Source organism: Agelaius phoeniceus, chromosome Z (genome assembly GCF_051311805.1).
Source record: "Agelaius phoeniceus isolate bAgePho1 chromosome Z, bAgePho1.hap1, whole genome shotgun sequence".
Taxonomy (NCBI): Eukaryota; Metazoa; Chordata; class Aves; order Passeriformes; family Icteridae; genus Agelaius; species Agelaius phoeniceus.
In genome coordinates, this window is record NC_135303.1 from 67,024,627 (window position 1) to 67,043,134 (window position 18,508).

The 18,508-nt window shown below is 35.8% G+C and overlaps 1 protein-coding gene across 5 annotated transcripts in view; it reads left to right on the forward strand.

Moving 5' to 3' along the window:
* Window positions 1-18,508, forward strand: part of RFX3 (regulatory factor X3) — a 107,965-nt gene that overhangs the window by 58,866 nt on the left and 30,591 nt on the right. For all 5 annotated transcript variants that reach the window (XM_077172295.1, XM_054651513.2, XM_077172293.1 and 2 more), the window contains 2 exons: window positions 550-647; window positions 9,168-9,426. In XM_077172295.1, coding sequence (XP_077028410.1) covers window positions 550-647; window positions 9,168-9,426 — 357 coding nt within the window. The remainder of the gene's footprint in view (window positions 1-549; window positions 648-9,167; window positions 9,427-18,508) is intronic.

The window sequence follows — 18,508 nt, forward strand, 5'->3', positions numbered from 1 at the left end:
AGCTGATAATATTCTGGGAAAGGGGTTACTCAAACTGGGGGTCTTGGCCCATAACTGTACACCACAAAAAATACTGTATCACTGTAATTTAACTGCAGTTAAACAAGAGCTAAAGCATCTTAATGAGAACATTTATTTCTAAACTTACTGCAACATATTTGAGCTATGATTTTAAGGCTTGTACTGTTTACTACTTAAACAGAATAAGAAAAAGAATAAGTGTAATGAAATGATACTTTCTTCTGTAGTAAATGTAGTTCTTCAGCTTGGTACAAAACAAAGTTACACTTCATCTCATCTTTGTGTTCTCCAGTTTTGCCTTTGACGCTGAAGATGTGTATGAGTGTGCATCTTCAGTGTTAGCCCTCTGTTCGCTGAACATACAGCACAAATATTGTGTAAGAACAGTAATTTTCTTTGCTAGTGCTGTGATACACCTTTAGCAATTTTGAGAACAAAGGTATCCCAAATTGTTTAGAAGCCACTAGGTGCACTGGAGCATTGGTACTTCTTTATGATATCCCAAACTTTTGGTTTTCTTGTTTTCAGGTACAGCAAGTACAGACTGTGCAACAGGTACAGCATGTCTACCCAGCCCAGGTTCAGTATGTGGAGGGAAGTGACACAGTCTACACTAATGGAGCTATGTAAGTTGGAAAATGGTCAGAATTTTAATGTTCATTAAAATCTGAAGTTAAATACTTTCAGTTAAATATTTTCAGTTAGATTCTATCAACTACTGTATATTAAATTAGAAAGAAAAAATATTCCATTGCAGTTCTTCCAGTGTCAAAACAGTTTTTTGGATTAAAATGTGAATTCACACTATTTGTTTTTATTAAGGCAGAAGTTTTGTGTAAGTAGAATTCTTGTAATTGTTTTAGTTGCCCCCTGTATGGCATAGTGTTGTTTGAAAAAGTATTTTCTAATTCATGGATACGTTCTGTCTGAAAGACATATTGTATAGCTTCTGTCCTCAGGACAAAAGCCAGGGCCTTCTTTCTTCCTGGCTGCAATCCTAGTGGCAAATGATAGAAAGATGCAGCAGCTGTAATTACTATCTAGTAATTTAATTTCATTTGTGTGTTTGATAAAATGAGATCAGGTTTTTTTTTCCAAAGGAATGAGGAAAAGCAGAGGAAGGAAATTAACAGTCTCATTTGCTGCTTCTTTAACATCTTGTTTTCACATGATTGTGCATTTCCTGCTTTCCTGAACAAGTGTTTTCATCATCAAGTTTCTTTCTTCAATATGCAAGCTAAGTAAGACTAAAAAAAAATCTAGATTTGATCTGGCCTCTGGACAATACCTAGTCTAATAACAGGCTTGGAGCAACACCACTTTTGAAATTGGCTCAAACTTCAAAGTAGAGTGTGTTGCTTGGAAAGGAGCTTCTCAATGGTATTTTTTCATTTACCATTTTTGCTTTCTAACTGGCTTTTTGAAGAAGTACAATTTAGAAAGCTTATTGATTGTCTGAAGATATTTATTGATGGTAATCCAAAAGCAGTTTAAAAGACTAGTATTATTTGGATTCAGAGACTTTGGTTGCTGACGCTGACAGTGTTCTTTGGTCATTTCTACTAGCACATATTGATTTATTAATTTTTCATGTACTGTCTTCTCTGGTTTTCTTCTCACTTATAAATGCTAAACAATGTATTTTAAATATGCATTTGACTTCTCTGTTGTACGGATTTTGTCTGGGATAGATTCATTTTCTTCCAAGTAGCTAGTAAACAGCTGTGTTTCAGACTTGTGCCACAAATTGCATTGATACTATCTACTGTGAAGAAAGTAACTCTACCCCAGCCAAAGTCAGCACACATGTACAGCACCATAATGTCATTGTGATCATGATAGAACCTATTAGCCTCCAAAAGAGGTCATTCTTAAATATGCTATTTTTCAAGTTTCTCTTTTCATTACTTTTTAATTCTTATGTGTGCTGTTGGGACTTCTGGCAGTTATAAAAAGTGTACTACACTACTTATTACAGTCCAAGGGAAAAACAGAAGCAGATGTCACTGACTGGTATGAACCTTCAGGTTTCCATTATTTTATTATATTTCTGTGTCTGAATCCCTCTGTCAATTGCTACAAAATCAGTCAATAGGATATAAAAGAAGAAAGCGCTTCTTAGATTGTGAGCCAAATCTAGATTGTTTTTCTCTCCTACAGAGATCTTAACTATGTTGTTGTGAGCAGCAATATAGTGGACAAGGAGTTTGTTGTTCAATCCTTACAGGAAGATTTGCCTTTCTAAAGATTGTAATTTTATTGATGGAGAAGGTACCCAGTCTGTGTTTCTAGTCAGACTTTTCAAAGATTCTATATAGTGAAGCACATTTCCCATATACTTTTATACACCAGATTTTGGGTAGTCTTCCTATGATTATGTGTTTGATATATTTATGATAAATCAAAATCTTAATTATAACTCAAAATTGGATATAGGATGGTTCTGTGATCTATCAAGCAATAGTACTGCTCTGGCAACAGAATAAGAAGTCTGCAAATCATAGTTAGGCTGAAGACTTTAATTCATACAGGAATCTCTGTAATAAATTGTCACAACATGCCTGATGAAAGATTGCCTTCCACTCTGCTCTCATGAGACCTCACTTGGAGTGCTGTGTCCACTTCTGGGGTCCTCAGCAATTAGAAGGACATGGACCTGTTAGAGCAGGTCCAGAAGAGAGTCACGAAGATGACCAGAGGGCTGGAGCACCTCTCTTATGAGGACAGATGAGGACAGATTGAGGAGTTTTATTGTAACCTTCCATTACTTAAAGAAGGCTTACAAAAAAGGTAGGAGAGGGACTTCTTTTACAGGCAGATAATGATAGGCTAAAGAGGCAATGGTTTTAAAGTAAAAGAGGAGAGATTTAGATTAGATGAGACAGATATGATGAAGAAATTCTTGGCTCAGAGGGTGGCAAAGAAGGTTGTCCAGAGAAGTTGTGGATGCCGCATCCCTGGCAGCATTGAAGACCAGGTTGGATGGAGCTTTGAGTAACCTGGACTAATAGAAGGTTTCACTGCCCATGACAGGGGGAATTGGACTAGAAGATCCTTAAGGTCCCTCCTGACCCAAGCAATTCTACAATTCTGTGAAAGAATTATCCTTTATTTTAAAATATAGCACTTGCAAACTACCACTGATTTAATTCCATATACAGTAGCAACAGAGGATGCAGTTACAATACATATCAGGAAAAAGTTACCTAATTCTTTGCATTATAAAACTAAAAAGTTTGTCAGGTTTCACATTCTTTGTCAAGTGTAATTGTTGTATTCCTGTAATACAATTCTTCCCACACATTTTATATCATTATTTGTCTACACTTAATAATTATTTTGTTTTATTATAATTGGAGGCAATATAATTATACAAGGGGTGTAGCCTACAACTTGTCACATACATTGTATGATATGACAATATTTGAATTATGTTAACTGCATTTGTCTCTAGTTAGCAACAGTTTTGCTTGTCAAATATGTCACTCCATCCTGAAACAAAAGTGCATTGTTGTTGCAATGGCATGTACAGGCTTACCTGGCTGTTCAGAATATATTACGACTATTATTGCTACACCTATGTTAAGAAGTCATTTGGTTCCACATACTAAATGTGAGCTTTCTTCTTACAGATGGTAACAGATTAATAAAATGTAGCCATTTACCCTGTAGTTCTGATGCAGCAAACAGGATTTTAATTGCTGGGATTGTGCAAGGAGTGATATTGCTGTTGGATCCAAACCACATTCTTCACCAAATTGTACAATGATTTGTGGTGTTTATGTTGGCAAAATGCACCATTTATGCAAACCCAAGAATTTACTATTGCCTTAATTGAAATCTTAATGGTTAAATAAAGTAATTATTATCAATATAGTTGAAATTGTTATCTTCCTACTAATTACTAGTATTTATCCCTTTTTCTCTGACATTATCCTTTTCCTTTTACTATCATTATGCATACTAAGGTGAATGGCTCCTGTCTGAGTTAGAGAGAGTTACAGCAATTTACCACTAACACAGGTGTTATGTGTAGGCAATGTATGATGGGTGGTGAGGGTGGCACAGTGTGTCCACTTGCAGCTATTTTTGTGTTGTAGCACAGTATATACCTTATCCATATCAGTGTATTCACTGGTTTCCATTTCCATAGTTAATCTGAATTTGTTTTATGTGGTCTGTTTTTGCCAGAATGGATACTTCTTCAATACTGTTATCCCACCTCATGGTTCTCTTTGCTACAATTTTGATCTAGGGTTATTGTTTATTCTGTACAGAATAGCTATTTGATATTAACATCTGTTAGAGCAATGCCTCAGCATTTTAATTATAGGTTTCATACCACACAATCATAGAAAGCTTAGATAAAATGGAAAAAGATTAAGTAACATTTATCTAATTGTTCAGTAATCACTACTGGAACAAAACTCTAGACTAAGACAGAGAAGCCTAGACAAAGAGAGCCTGACAAGCCCAACTCCTGACGTCTTGCAGATTTAGTATGTACCCTTTGACATGTTCCTAACAGTGGCAATACCGTATTTCTTGGACTATAGTCTGCTGTACTTAATCAGAATTTTAGAAATATGTAATTAATGTTTCTTTGACTGTCTAAATTACAGAGAATAGAATTTATAGAATGGCACCTTTGTTTTCATTTACTGTGTGCCCCACCTTGCCTGATTTTCTGTAGCTGTGCATTGTGTGTGCTTTTATTGCTTTGTTTCCACATGGAAAATGGTCTTGGACTGGGTGTTGAAGATCTCAGTTCTTTTTTATGGCTAATAAATGCCTCTCTATTATAATTAAATGCCTGTATCATGTTGTCTTGTAACAGTCTCAAGGTGTATGGCACTTCCTTTTCTTCCCTTTGCTTAGGATACATCACCACCAGTATCTGGCTATGGTAAGGCCTTCCCTCAGTATTAGACAAAGGATTCTGTTCTCTCTAATTTCTGTGAAGCTCTCTATTAGCTTAAGGACCACAGAATTATCCTAAAAACTTAAAGGAGTTTGAGGATATTGTTCTGACATGAAAGAATTTCTTTGTTTGGAGGTTTTATAAAGTTGAACACTCGTACATAGTGGTCAAATTAATTAGATATTTACATAGAATCTGATCATAGGTGCAGATTGCTATAAATTATTTCCAGTGTGTGCATATGTGTGCTGAAAACTAAGGGAGGACGAGAACAAGTTTACTCTTTCTGTGCCATTGTTCTGTTTTTTTTCTTTTCAGAATGTCAGTATCTTTGAAGAGACAGAAGTGTCTGTAAAAGTTGAGCTCAGTAACATTATATTAGAGTCTGTAATGTAGGGTAAGACACTGCAATTGATTTGTGTGGTAATGCTGGCACTTAATGAAATGAATTATTTTCTGGTTTCATGTGCAAAAAAAAAAGTGTTTTAAATGACTTTTTACTACAACTCCATCTCTTTTATTTCTAACATTATATTTTGTAAATCATTATAAAATGTATGCAAGCAAGCAATGAGGCATAATGGGAAATGCCTTGGATTATTGTACCTTGCAATGCTAGTCTGACTCTTGCTGGTATTGTTAATTTCTAATGTGGCATCTTAACATCAGGCACCTGCTCTGTGCTTGCTTAATCTGAATTCACACAGTGCCTGACTTTTTGTTGCTTGCTCTCAGGGTAAACATGATCTAGTTTTCGCAGCCTTCTGGAAATTAGGATACTGCAGCCTAACTACTTAGACTTTAAATTTACTTGTAACTGGTAAGCTTTCTTCTAATGCCACATTCTAGTAAAGCACTTCACAGTGTTTCAGTAGTAGGAACTATCAGGTTCTTTTGCCTTCCTGCTATCACAAGCAAGAGTTAATCATCAATGTGTTGTCATAAAGAGCAAGAAAACTTTGAGATTACTCCCTGTGTGATTTTATATGCTGCTGTTAAAGAAGAGGAGAGCTAGGAATGCTAGAATGCATTTAAAACCTTTGCAGTGGGAAGGAACTGACTATGATATGTGTCAGGCTATTTAAGAAAGTATAATGTATTTGTGCTACAAGTGCTGTGGAGAAATAGAAGATCACTTCCTTATTTGAATTTATTTTCCTCTTTGCTGCAACTTTATTTTGAAGGGTTGTGTTACCATGTGCAATGACCTTAAAACAATTAAGTCTGCTTTCTAAAAACATGGTTTCTTAAAACTGCTTTCTAAATCATCTTATTCAGCTGCATTTTTAATTTCCAGATTGAATAATTTTGATTAAATTAAATGTCTCTTTGCTAAGTTGCAATCATTACTGCATGTAATAATAGTTTCTCTCACTTTTAAGTACACCGTTGATCTCTGTTTTGAAAGATTTGCTAAATCATCTCCAGTGACTGGGTGTTCTAGAAAACCTGGTTGGCTGTTGGACCAAATGGAAGAGTGTGTTTATTTTGGAGTCAGACCCATTGATGTGTGTCCCATTGATACACTGATACAGAGTGCTATTATAAGCAGAAATAGGTGCTCTGTTACAATCAGTCCTTATTTAGAGACTGTGTGTGATATAGCGGTCTACAAATGATACATATGATATACCTTAACAAGGTAAAAGCAAACATATATTTCATCTCCTGTTCCACAGCAAGTCTGTGACTGAATTCTCTTCAAAATTGGAAGCATTCTCTAGGATTTGCATTGCTTCCAATATTCAATTCCACTTTTGCAGGTGAGAGTTGTTCTCCTTGCATCTTTTGTACAGTGTATTTCCTCTAGCCATGTCTATTTTGCAGTATTGCAAGAACTTGCAGCAAGAACTTACAGCATTGCAAGAACAATGATCTTATCCTTTCATTACTTTCCTTACTGACAGGTGATACCGAGATTTTCCTTTCCTCTTGTGAGAGAAATTACAGTGTCAGTCACTTGGTGATCATTTCCATGAACTGTTTCCCCTGAGCCTACATCACATTTCCCTACATTCGTCCTCTGCTGTATAGCACTGTTCACAGATGTAAAGATAGAGGCAACATCCAGTCTGCTAGTGGTTACTGTGCTCATCACAAGATGAATGACCTCAAGGTGCACCCAGGGACACTTTGGTTAGACATTAAGAAAAAATTTCTTTGCTGCAAAGGTGATCAAGATGTGGAACAGGCAGTGTGGGGAAGTGATGGAGCCACCATCCCTGGAATTGATCACAAAACATCTAGATGCACATGGGGAGGGATGAAGATGGCAGCGTTCACTCATTTTGTTTTTTGCACCTTAACAACTCAGTAGAGCTTTCCTATGGTTTAAGATAAACAGTATCCCAAAGGTATGACAAGGTACCACAATGATGCCTTGGCTTGAGAGAACAGATTAAACAGGACCTGCATAGTACCTCAATACATACATGGGTTATTGCAATACAAAGATCAACTGATTTTAACTTTCAAAAGAAAGGTTAATAGATTAAATATCTGTTTGAGCATTAGTCCCTCAAAGAACTATTTTGCTTTGTTTTCAGCAGACTGCAAAGCATTTCTTTTGGATTAGCTTCAAGGCTTTTTGCAGCTGATCTTGAGGCTTTTGAAATAATCAAAATAAAATGGAAAGTGTTTAAGTAGCTTAAAGAGGGGTAAGAGGGAATAGGGTAGTATGAGGCTTATGAAACATTTCAGATTTTGAAACTTAAGTTTGGAGATTCTAGAAGTCTCGGCAGGGGAAGGGAGACTTAACAAAGCAAAATTTCTGACTTTGGTTGTTGATGAGGTACTATTATGTTCCTCAATCATTTAGAAGTAATGCTTTTCTGAAGGTAAACAAGAAATTATAATTTCTGGGTTTGTTGTTTACTATTTTATTGTTTGTTTATTATAAGTTTTCATAAATAAAAAACAGTAAATTGCCTTGACTTTTTCTCTATATTAATTTAAAAATAAATATTATATAGATAAAGGGGAAGAAAAATCTGACTCCAGGTTCTTGCATATGTGTCTTGATCATCAGTTTATTGCATAAAACATGAGTGCTGCATCCACTTCTTGTGTTTCTGTACAAAAGTGTCTGGGGTTTTGTTGTTTGCTTGTTGTGTTTTTTTTAACTTGTTTAGTTACAAGCCATATAAATTGATAATGCTTGTGGATTACAAGAAATGTTACAGATTTTTATGCTTAAGTATGAAAATTAATGGTTGGGTCAGCTGACTGATTTTTACTTGTTATCATGCTTGACAACATACAAAAATCCAGTCTTTGAAATAATTAATTATATTTATTATAATTTTGAAATATATAGAGTTAAATATAAAATTTAGTTTGTGGGAACATATACAAATTCAAAAATTATAAGTAGATTATAACACATGAAGAATAATGATTCAAAGTAAGTAAATAAGAACATGAAAGACATGACAGAAGGTTTCAGTAGCTGAATAGTTTATTAGGGTGAAATGTTTTATGACATGTAAATGATTCACACTTGATAATTATTTTTAAAATGTTACTGTTGCATTCCTTTAACTTCTCTAATATTTGCAATGTTTTTACAAGTTATAGTTCTGTTTGGTTTTATTTCTTGAATGCTTTTTTTATCATTACATTAATTCATGTCTAATTTTGAATTTGCCCTGTAAAAATAACGGCATTTCCCAAAATACCAGTAGATTCAGATTTTCAAGCTTCAGTCAAGAGCTTCAGTGAATTTAAAAACAATAGACAACAGAGGATTCTTGAACATTGGACTCAGTTAGCTGACATTTGTATGAATTGTTTGTAACTTTGCAGACTACACATTATGCAAAACATATAGCATCCAACTTGAAATTGAAATTCTATTGTCAAATTAAAAAAAAAATGTTGATGCAGTCGGAGCTTTGTAGATTACTTTGCAATATATTAATAATTAGATTAGCTCTATGTGCCTGCCTTAAATTTTTGTTGTTCCTTTCTCTCTTCTTCTTCATGTAAGACTGACATTTTTTCTATAATGTTCAGTGGATAATTGGCTTACCATTGACACCAAGTTAGTTATTTAAATATTTTACTTGATTAACTGTTATTCTCTGAGGAGACAGGGATTGTTTGCCAATCTTATTTTATTTGATTTTAGTTTTTGTAAATCAATTTCTAGAGTTACAACATTACCCTCAGCTAAATGAAATACAAATAATGTATTTTCCTTTTCTTTTATTTTCTTTTCTTGAAGCCGATCAACAACTTATCCTTACACAGAAACCCAGATGTACAGTCAAAACACTGGGGGAAATTATTTTGATACTCAAGGAAGTTCTGCACAGGTGACAACAGTGGTCTCGTCTCATAGCATGGTGGGCACTGGAGGGATTCAGATGGGCGTAACAGGAGGACAACTCATTAGCAGCTCAGGAGGGACCTATCTGATTGGCAATTCAATGGAAAATTCTGGTCATACAGTGACTCACACAACGCGGGCCTCCCCAGCGACAGTAAGTATTTCAGACTGATGCAAAACCTTTGAGACTAGTCTCTTAGTCACTCAGATGTTCTTGCAGACTGACACGGTTTTTGTGACAGAATGCGTTGTGGTAATATGTTGTCAGAATAAGGACTACATAGTACTTTTTGTGAAAGAAGTATATTACTCATAAGATACAGGAGTAAGAATACTGTGAAAACTTAATCATGAAGGCATACCTTTCCCTTGACAGCTTGTGAATAATTACATTTCATATGTTAAATTTAAACATTTGTAATTTTTCTGAAAACGTAAGAAAAATACAGTATTTTTAAGTGTAACTGTTAGACGTAAATGTTAAATAATGTAAGTTATAGATCAGTATATCTAACTTCCCTGCATTTAATCAGTTTGCTTGCCTGATATTAGTATAGTTTTGGTAGCTTATTTCAAAAAATTTCCCATTGTTCAGAATACCAAGGTAATATGTTTTAACACTTCATTCTTACTTATCTATGGTATGTCTCTAAATTGTGTTCAGATTAAAAGCTCTTTTGGGAATGTCTGACAGTGCAATGGGAATATGCATTCTGTTACATCTGTGGTATAGAATATTGTGGATACATAAACATGAGCATGGAGAACTTTACCTAAGAACTTACTCAATCAGCCTATATTTCAGTTAGGAAAATGGGTTTATACTACTCTTACCTTTGCTTCCCTAGGGAGTACTTTTACCTCATGCTTCTGAGTATTCTGGTCTGCACATAGAGATTTGAAAGTAATGGGGAAGAGAATTGTGAAACATAGGATAGCAGCAGTTTAAAGATATAGAAAGGAGATAAAGCATCAGTAATAATACAGATTCATCAATATTCAAAAAGGCAATAAAGTTAGGGGACTTAATTTTTAGGAATGAATGTAAAAGCATTGGATAATTTAGATGATCTGAAAATTCTCTCCAATTTGAATCTTAAAGTGATTGGTATGAATAAATACAATTTTTGGTACCATGCAGGAAATTATTACTTTATCCAAAAAACCCATGCAGTATTATTTCTGGAAAACAAAAATTGTGAAGAGTCATAATTCATGAATAGTATAACTATCCCACCTGGACATAAGGGGAGCTTTCATAGCAACAGAGAATTTTATACTTGAGTTATGAAAAAGAGTGTATATTAACATTTCCCTGTATTTTGCATGACTTAATAGAAGAACAGAGTTTCTGAAAAAAGTGTCATTCCTCTTTCAGATTTCAGATGCTTAACTGACTGTGAAAACAATTGAGGCTTAAAGGTATCCAGTAAACACAAATGAAGAGTAGTAGAGTTACTTTGAAGCTGAAAATCCTAGAATTATTTGAATGTCAAAACTCCACACTATATTTTGCAAATTAAAAACAGGTTTGATTTTTTTTTTCAAAAATTAAAAGTAGAATTCGCCAACCTTGAACAGAAGCTAAAGTTCATGGCTTCAGCAGCATTTTCCTCTTTCCCTGTGTGTCAGTAAAATAGCCTGTTTTAGTTGTGCAAAATAAATTCTATACTGCTATATCAGCTCATTGTTAAGAATAGGAGAAAATACCGCTAGTTAAACAACAATTACTAAATTGCATTTTGTCACTATAATAATTTCCTCTGTTTCTTAGTGTGTTATTTCTTCTGTATAGTATACTTCTATAAGAATGATACATTAGAGTACATTGGAAGTACATTTCTTGCTAAGGAAGTGGGACATAACATGATTTTAGATAATAATTTTAGGCTAAGTGTGTTCCAGCTGAAACATACAGGAATTAATTGAAACACTAAAGGTTTGGTTTAAGCTCACTTGAAAGCACCGTGTCTCTTTTAATTTTACTAGGTGGCATAACTAAACTGAGTGAAATAGAGCAATGTAATACTTTAATTGGATTGCACCTTTGATAGATAGAGCTTGTTTCAGTTGTGATCCTCATTTGATCTTTACCATCATAACTTTTTTCATTCTTGTGTACAGAATATATTGGAGCAATCAAAATAACCTGTATCCAGACTGTTTTGCTAGAATAATATGCAGAAATTTTTTTCCCAGTTTTGAATTAGTTTGGAGAATTTTCATATAGAGAAAAAGGATATAGAAATTAATAAGAATTTATTTATTAATATATGTGGTTATCACAAGTTCTCTTTATTTTCCCATAGAGGTACTAGTTCTGTTTACTCTTTTCAGCTGGTAACTTCACTTGTTTTGTCATTTATCACCCTCACTGATCAAATCATTACATTATCTAATAAGCAAATTATTGTATGAATGATGTTAACTCTTTCTGATACATTTAGTTTAAGTTAAAAGAAATGAAGAAACAAGAGTTTCAGGTTAAAAGTAAAATATATAAAATAGGTAAATTTTATTAACTATCTTTTAGATAAGTTGAATTTAAAATCTAATTTACTCTTCAGCTGGTAAGCTATTTGTTTTATGCAGATTTCAATAAAAGATAGACTTTTAAACTTAATTTTATTTTCACTTTTTCTTTATGATTTAATGTAATTCTGAGTTCTGCTTCAGAATTTCAATAAAGAGCTAATATTTTGGTTGTAATATCTAATTGGTTTAATTTTCTCTCAAACATTCATACAACAGAGCAGTCCTTATTAAGCTACAGCCTGCAGTAGCACTGCTTTTATAGCCAAAATATCAAGACTTGTTCTCTCTCAAAACTATTCCAACATATATACAGAAAAAGTTTATGTTGGTATGCATGAATAACTTTTGTTAACTTTTTCTTTACTTTTTTCTTTTCCATTGGTTTCACTGCTTCTTTCCATTATATCCTTTGCTAGCCTATGAAACTACTTTCTCTACATGCTGAAAAGGTGTTCTTTTTGATAAAACCAGAAAGGCATTCAGATTATAAGAACATCTATATAAGATGCTCAGTAGATAAGTAGATTTCCAAAATTATCATTTTCATGTGAGTATCTTTGTGGATTGGTCAAGAATGTGTGTGACTGCATTGAAGATGAACTGGTTTAGCCTAGCTGGACATCTGTTTAAAACAAAATTGCATGTTGAAACCTGCATGAAAGAATCATCTGTTTGGTTTACTGGCAGCTCTCATTAAATAGGAACCACTACATTTAAGGGATTCTCCAAAAAATTGGATTGATTGCCATGTTAATGAAATATAAATCACCTTCCATTTTTTCCCAATATGTAAACACCTAAGGATTTTTCTTGTGATGAAAAAAGGTAATCTAATTGCCATATTTCATAATATTACAAGGTTAAAAAATTCATACAGTTTCTAGTAATAAATTTGTTGTTATGCTTGTCCGTCAGTGAGAGGCTCCCATCTATTAGTCTTGTTTGCTAACAAGCTTTGTGACTGATCCTCAATTTACAGTTGTCATTCAGCAGTCATCACCAGCCATAGGAGGTCTCCACTCATGCTGTTACAGAAATTTATCCTATTTCAGTGCAAATCTAAATCTGCATGAAAATAAAACCAAAATTTATATGTTTTAATGTATCCCCACAAAATATTAGTTCTGCTAGTAAACACAGCATGCAAAGGAATAACTTCAAGGAAGGATGATACCTGATGAAAATATGTTGTAATTATTGGAGAGAAAACAACAAGAAGTAAGAAGGCCCAATGCAAATACCATATCCTGATAATACAATTCTAGTGGAAGTCTTATAACTATTTCAGAAAAACTAGCACATCTTACATAAGGGCATAAAGGTTATAATTTGGATTTAAGTTTGAGGTGAGATTTTATGTATTAATTTTCTTCTTGGTACAGGAGTTTTTCCTCCTCAATTTCTTAACTTTTGTGGTAGTTTTAAGGTAGCTAAATAGATTTTAGCATAAAATAAAACATTTCTGATCAAATCAAAGGTGCACAGACTTTTATGCAAAAAGGATTATTAGATCATTTTGTCTGACATCATAAATAGGCAAGATATTTACTTATCATTTCTGCAACTGACTACAGTGGCTTTTGTGAAAAAAGGGTATCAGGTGGATCTTGTGCCTTGATAAATCTCCTGCTTTGGTTTCTGCTTCAGGCTATGGAGCATCATGGCTTCTCCCCCTCTCTTCCAGGGGTTTCAGTGTAGCAATGTCACCAAAATAATTTGTATTTCTCTGTCCCTTTGAGTACCTTGCTGCTACACTGTAAAGTCTTGCATTGAGATTATGCGATCTTCATAAGAAAAGGAATGTGGGGAGAAAGGGTGAATGATTGCTACTAAGGTCAAGCACACCTACCCCAGCTAGCTTCTGGCTTCATCTGTCTATGCTCCTTGCTTCTCCTCTGATACAGACTGGCCTCATTGGCTTTTAGTGTGTCTTCCCCATAAAAGCCCTGTAGCAATTATAACGTTTCCAATTTTGGCAGTTTAATATTTATTTCTGGTATTTGTTTATCAAAAAACCGAGTTGTTGGAAACTTGATTTATTCCAATGCAATATTCCAGTTTCTGATTTGAAAAGATTTTAAGAAATGAAATTTTTTCATCATAAGATATCAAAAATAAGTCTCTTTCAATGCATGGGAAGAGTTTGTGTTAATTCTTTTTGTTTGAAAATGCATAATAAACTGGATGCCAGGAGACTTGACATGATGATGTTCTCAAAACAGTCTGGTTGTCAATGGCATAGATGCATCATTTGTGATGGACTACAGGTTTTCTTTGGTTTCGATTAAATAAACATTTGTCCTAATATGGCCACCCTCTCTGTCTAAGGCTGTCATGCCATAAAAGTTTTCAGATTTGATTTTAATAGTAATCTGAGTTGAATTTTCTTTTTAGTTTCTCTATTTTGGTTCTCTGGCGTGAATAACTATGATGTATTTACATGTGTTTTTCAGTGAGAGGTGGAATGTATATGTTTTAAAAGTCTTTATGACAAGCTTGAGAACAGATTTTTATATGGGATTTTTTGGTTTGTTTTCCAAATGTGGGGAAAATGACCACAGAGAAAAAGGTTTAGAATATGTTTAAAGATGTATATAAGGTATACAAATAACTGGATGATCTAGGGAAAAGATGGTAAATTAGTCAGTTTGACCCGATGTTGGAGAACTTCTAGCAAAGAAGATAAACATAGAATCATAGATTGTTAAGGGTTGGAAGGGATATTAAAGATCACCTAGTCCAATGTCCTCTGCCATGGACAGGGACACCTCCCTCTAGATGAGGTTGCTCAAGACCTTATCCAGCCTTGCCTTGAGCAGCCCCAGGGATGGCAATTCCACAGCCTCTCTGGGGAGTCTGTTCCAGTTTCTTGCCACCCTGACAGTAAAGAATTTTGTCCTAATATCCAACCTTTGTTTCTCCCCTTTCAGATTGTACCCATTACTCCTTGTCCTATCACTGCAGTTCCTGATTAAGAGTCCCTCTCCCCCTCTCCACCTTTGCTGTAGGCCCCCTTCAGATCCTGGAAGTTGCTGTGAGGTCTCCACACAACTTTCTCTTCTCCAGGCAGAACAGACACAACTTCCTCACTCTGTCCTCATAAGGAAATGCTCCAGTCCTCTTATCAACCTCATGCCCCTTCTCTGGACTCACTCCAACAGGTCCATGTTCCTCCTGTGCTGGGACCCCAGAGCTGATGCAGCCCTGCAGGTGGGGTCTGAGCAGACAGAATCCCCTCCCTGGCCCTGCTGGCAGCAGTGCTTTGGATGCAGCCCAGGACATGTTTGGCCTTCTGGACTGTGAATGTGCATTGTCAGCTGTTGTTGAGGTTTTCCTCAACCATGAACCCCAAATATTTGTCTGCAGGGCTGCTCTCACACTTCTCCACCCAACCTGTAGCCTGGGATTGCCATGACCCAAGTGTAGGACCTTGCACTTCACATTATTCAATTTCATGAGATTTGCATCAGCCCTCCTGAATTGTGTCAAGGTCCCCTGGGACCTGGGTAATAACATTACATTTGAAAATTTGGGAAGGAAAAGGTAATTGGATTTAACTCCAAGCATTTTTTATTTTTTCAGTCTGTGACTGCGAGGTGTGCTTTTTCTCCCTAACGACTACATGTGCTCTTTTATAATCACTAGACAACATGCTGTATTCATTAGTCAGGATGCATGCTTTATGTACCTGTAGACTACTGGTAGTGTGCATTTGCAGCAGGTGTTTTGACCCGTTATGTATATTAAATTTTCATATTTACAATTTAATCAGGGGATTTTTTAGAAATATAAAAAGCTCTTCTTTTTCTAAGTCTTTAAGGTTTATCAGCATTCTTTTAAGGTCAGCTTTATGTAAAATAACACACTAATTTTACATCTTTTTTTTTCTTCTTCTTTTTCTGCATATTTACATTTCTTTCATTCCACAGACTTAAAGAAGTATCTTTCTGTATATTTTCATAGTATTGTTTCAATATTTTGAGCAAAATTTCACAGAATCTGTTTGCAGGTGTTGCTACAGCTTTTTTTATTGACAGGAATGCAAATCTTTTAGATTTAAGTCTCCCAGCTGTACAGACTAGATTGGAGTTCTCCTCACATGGTCAATTTTCAAGCGTGTTTCTTGTGAGCAAGCTTGTCTGCCTAACACAACCCTCTGGCACAGGTTTCAGAAAGCAATATTATATACATGAATACTCTGTCCTGAAATAGTACTGAAAGCCAACATGAACCATGCATGTTTGTGGCATCCTAAAAGGCTGAAATTGTCACATTTTCAAAAAGCCTGTGTCCATTTATCCTGCATTTTCAGATTGGTTCTGCCTTATTTAGGTAGGCACAATTGCCACAAGTACTTAGGACTTAGCTAGCTGTACCACCAAATCAGCCTTTCTTGTATACATATGATGAATTAGTAATTCCTTCATAATGGAGCATTGTGATAATAGCTGCTTTAGAATTTCACTTCCTTTAAAGCCTGAAAGGGTGAACCTTTGGAAATGGATAAAAAGCATCGTGAATGAGCGGTGCCTGTGGAAAAAGAGACAGTAGCTATCTTTTTTCAAGATGTTGCAACAATGTATTGAATACTAAGATACCACCTGCCTGCCCTGCTGCTGGTGTACAGTGGTTTGCAAATGCAAACAGATAAAAAAAAATTATAGGCTACCCAGATTATTCACTAAACGTCAGGACTTCAATTTCTGCACATTGTTTTCTTTTTTTTTTAATTCCTCAGAGCAACTTATGATAACATTTTGTACTAATTGTGAAATTGTTAGTTGATCGTGGAAATTGTTAGCTGAATCATGTGGAAAAACACTGTCTCTTTCTTCTTCCTAAGAGGAAGGGAGATTTTTACAAAGTGGGTTTGGGATAAGTGTTTGCTATGTCTGTGCTATATGCATCTTAGACTATTATGTGTCATTTCTTTATCTAGTAACATGTTAATGAATACTGAGACATAACCTAGCAAAAACAGTCAGTAACTTCCAAATCAGTAGATCATGTAAGGATTACATTGTAGATGCACATACTGGGATCAAACTGCTGAAGTTTTTAACCCCAGGAGAATATCCTTATTCCTTATTGATTGTGTCTGAGTATATGGCAGTGTTTTAGCTCACTAACAAAGTAAATTGAAGAAATTCACAATCTATAATGTTCTTAATTTAGTGACTGCCTATGTTTGTAACTACAAACTGATTAGTCTTCCTACATGTAGTGTAACATCTAACATGGTTTAGTTGGAATTGCAGTGGGAGCGATAGTGTGTATTTCAGTTATCAGAACTTTTAAATAAATTATTTTAGTTTATTAAGACAAGAAAAGGGGGAATGTGTGACTGATCACATATTCAAATAAGTGAAATTTCTTCCTATTTAACATATCAGATAAATATGTAGGAAGTTGTGCCTAGAATCTCTCACAGCTTATTGTTAAAAATGGAAGGGTATCAGTCTTCCTTTTGCATTTTTACAGAATATAATTTTAAATGTTAAAATTACTTTCATTTGTAAACAAAATATTATGATAATACACACTGTATAACCTGTGTAGTTATTCCATGTTTGTGCTTAAGTGCTATTTGAATAGAGACGTACTGTTCAGTTTTTTACAGCCTAAATAAAAGTCCCTGGCCAGAATTTAGAACCTAAGAGCTTGAAGGAACAGATCCTTCACTTAAGGAACAGATCCTTCATTTAAGGGACTTTTTACTTGGGTAGCTTCTATTTCCTGTACATGGGTGTCACATAGAGCCTCCTGAAAACCCAAGCCCTTGGAATAGCAGAGTAGAAGAAAATACTGAGCTGTGGGGGGCCTACAAGAATAATTTAGCCCAACTGCTTCACTTTAGGGCTGACCCAAAGGTAAAGCAGGCTCTTAAAGGCTCTGTCCAAATGCCCCTTACACATTGATAGGCTCAGGGCATCATCAAGCTTGACCACCCTCTCTGTAAAGAAATGCTTCCTAATGGCGAGTCTGAACCTCCCCTGGTGCAGCTTTGAACTATTCCCACACTGGGTCCCAGGGAGAAGAGATCAGCACCTCCCTCCCCACTTCCTCTCCTCAGGAAGCTGTAGAGAGCAAGGAGGTTGCCCCTCAGCTGCTTTTCTCCAGACTAGACAAGCCCTAAGCCCTTAGCAGCCCCTCACAGGCCATGGTGTCTAGTCCTTCCACCAGACGCCTTCTTGCCCTTCTCCAGACACCTTCCAGGACCTTCCCATGGTTCTGAAATGGTGGAGCCCAGAGCTGCACCCAGCACTGCACAGGAGGCCCTGCCCTAACACTGGACACAGAGGGACAGTCACCCCTTTAGACTACCACGGCTGGTGCACCCAGCATGGGGTTTGCTGTGCCAGGCTGGCATTTGCTGCACCCAGCATGGGGTTTGCTGCTCTCAGGATGGGGTTTGCTGCTCTCAGGATGGGGTTTGCTGTGCCCAGATGGGGTTTGCTGCCCCCCTGGCTGCCAGGGTACACTGCTGGCTGCCACAGAGCCTGCTGCCAACCAGCACCCCTAGAGCCCTCTCTGCAACCCCAGAGCCACCCCTCTCCCAGTTTAGACTCGTGTGTGGCATTTCTCTATCCCAGGTGCAGAATCTGGTATTTTGTGTTGTCATTTTCATGTCACTGGTGGACAGTGCTCCACTCTATCCAGATCTCTCCCCTCTCTCTGCAAGGGTTTTCGTCTCTCAGGAG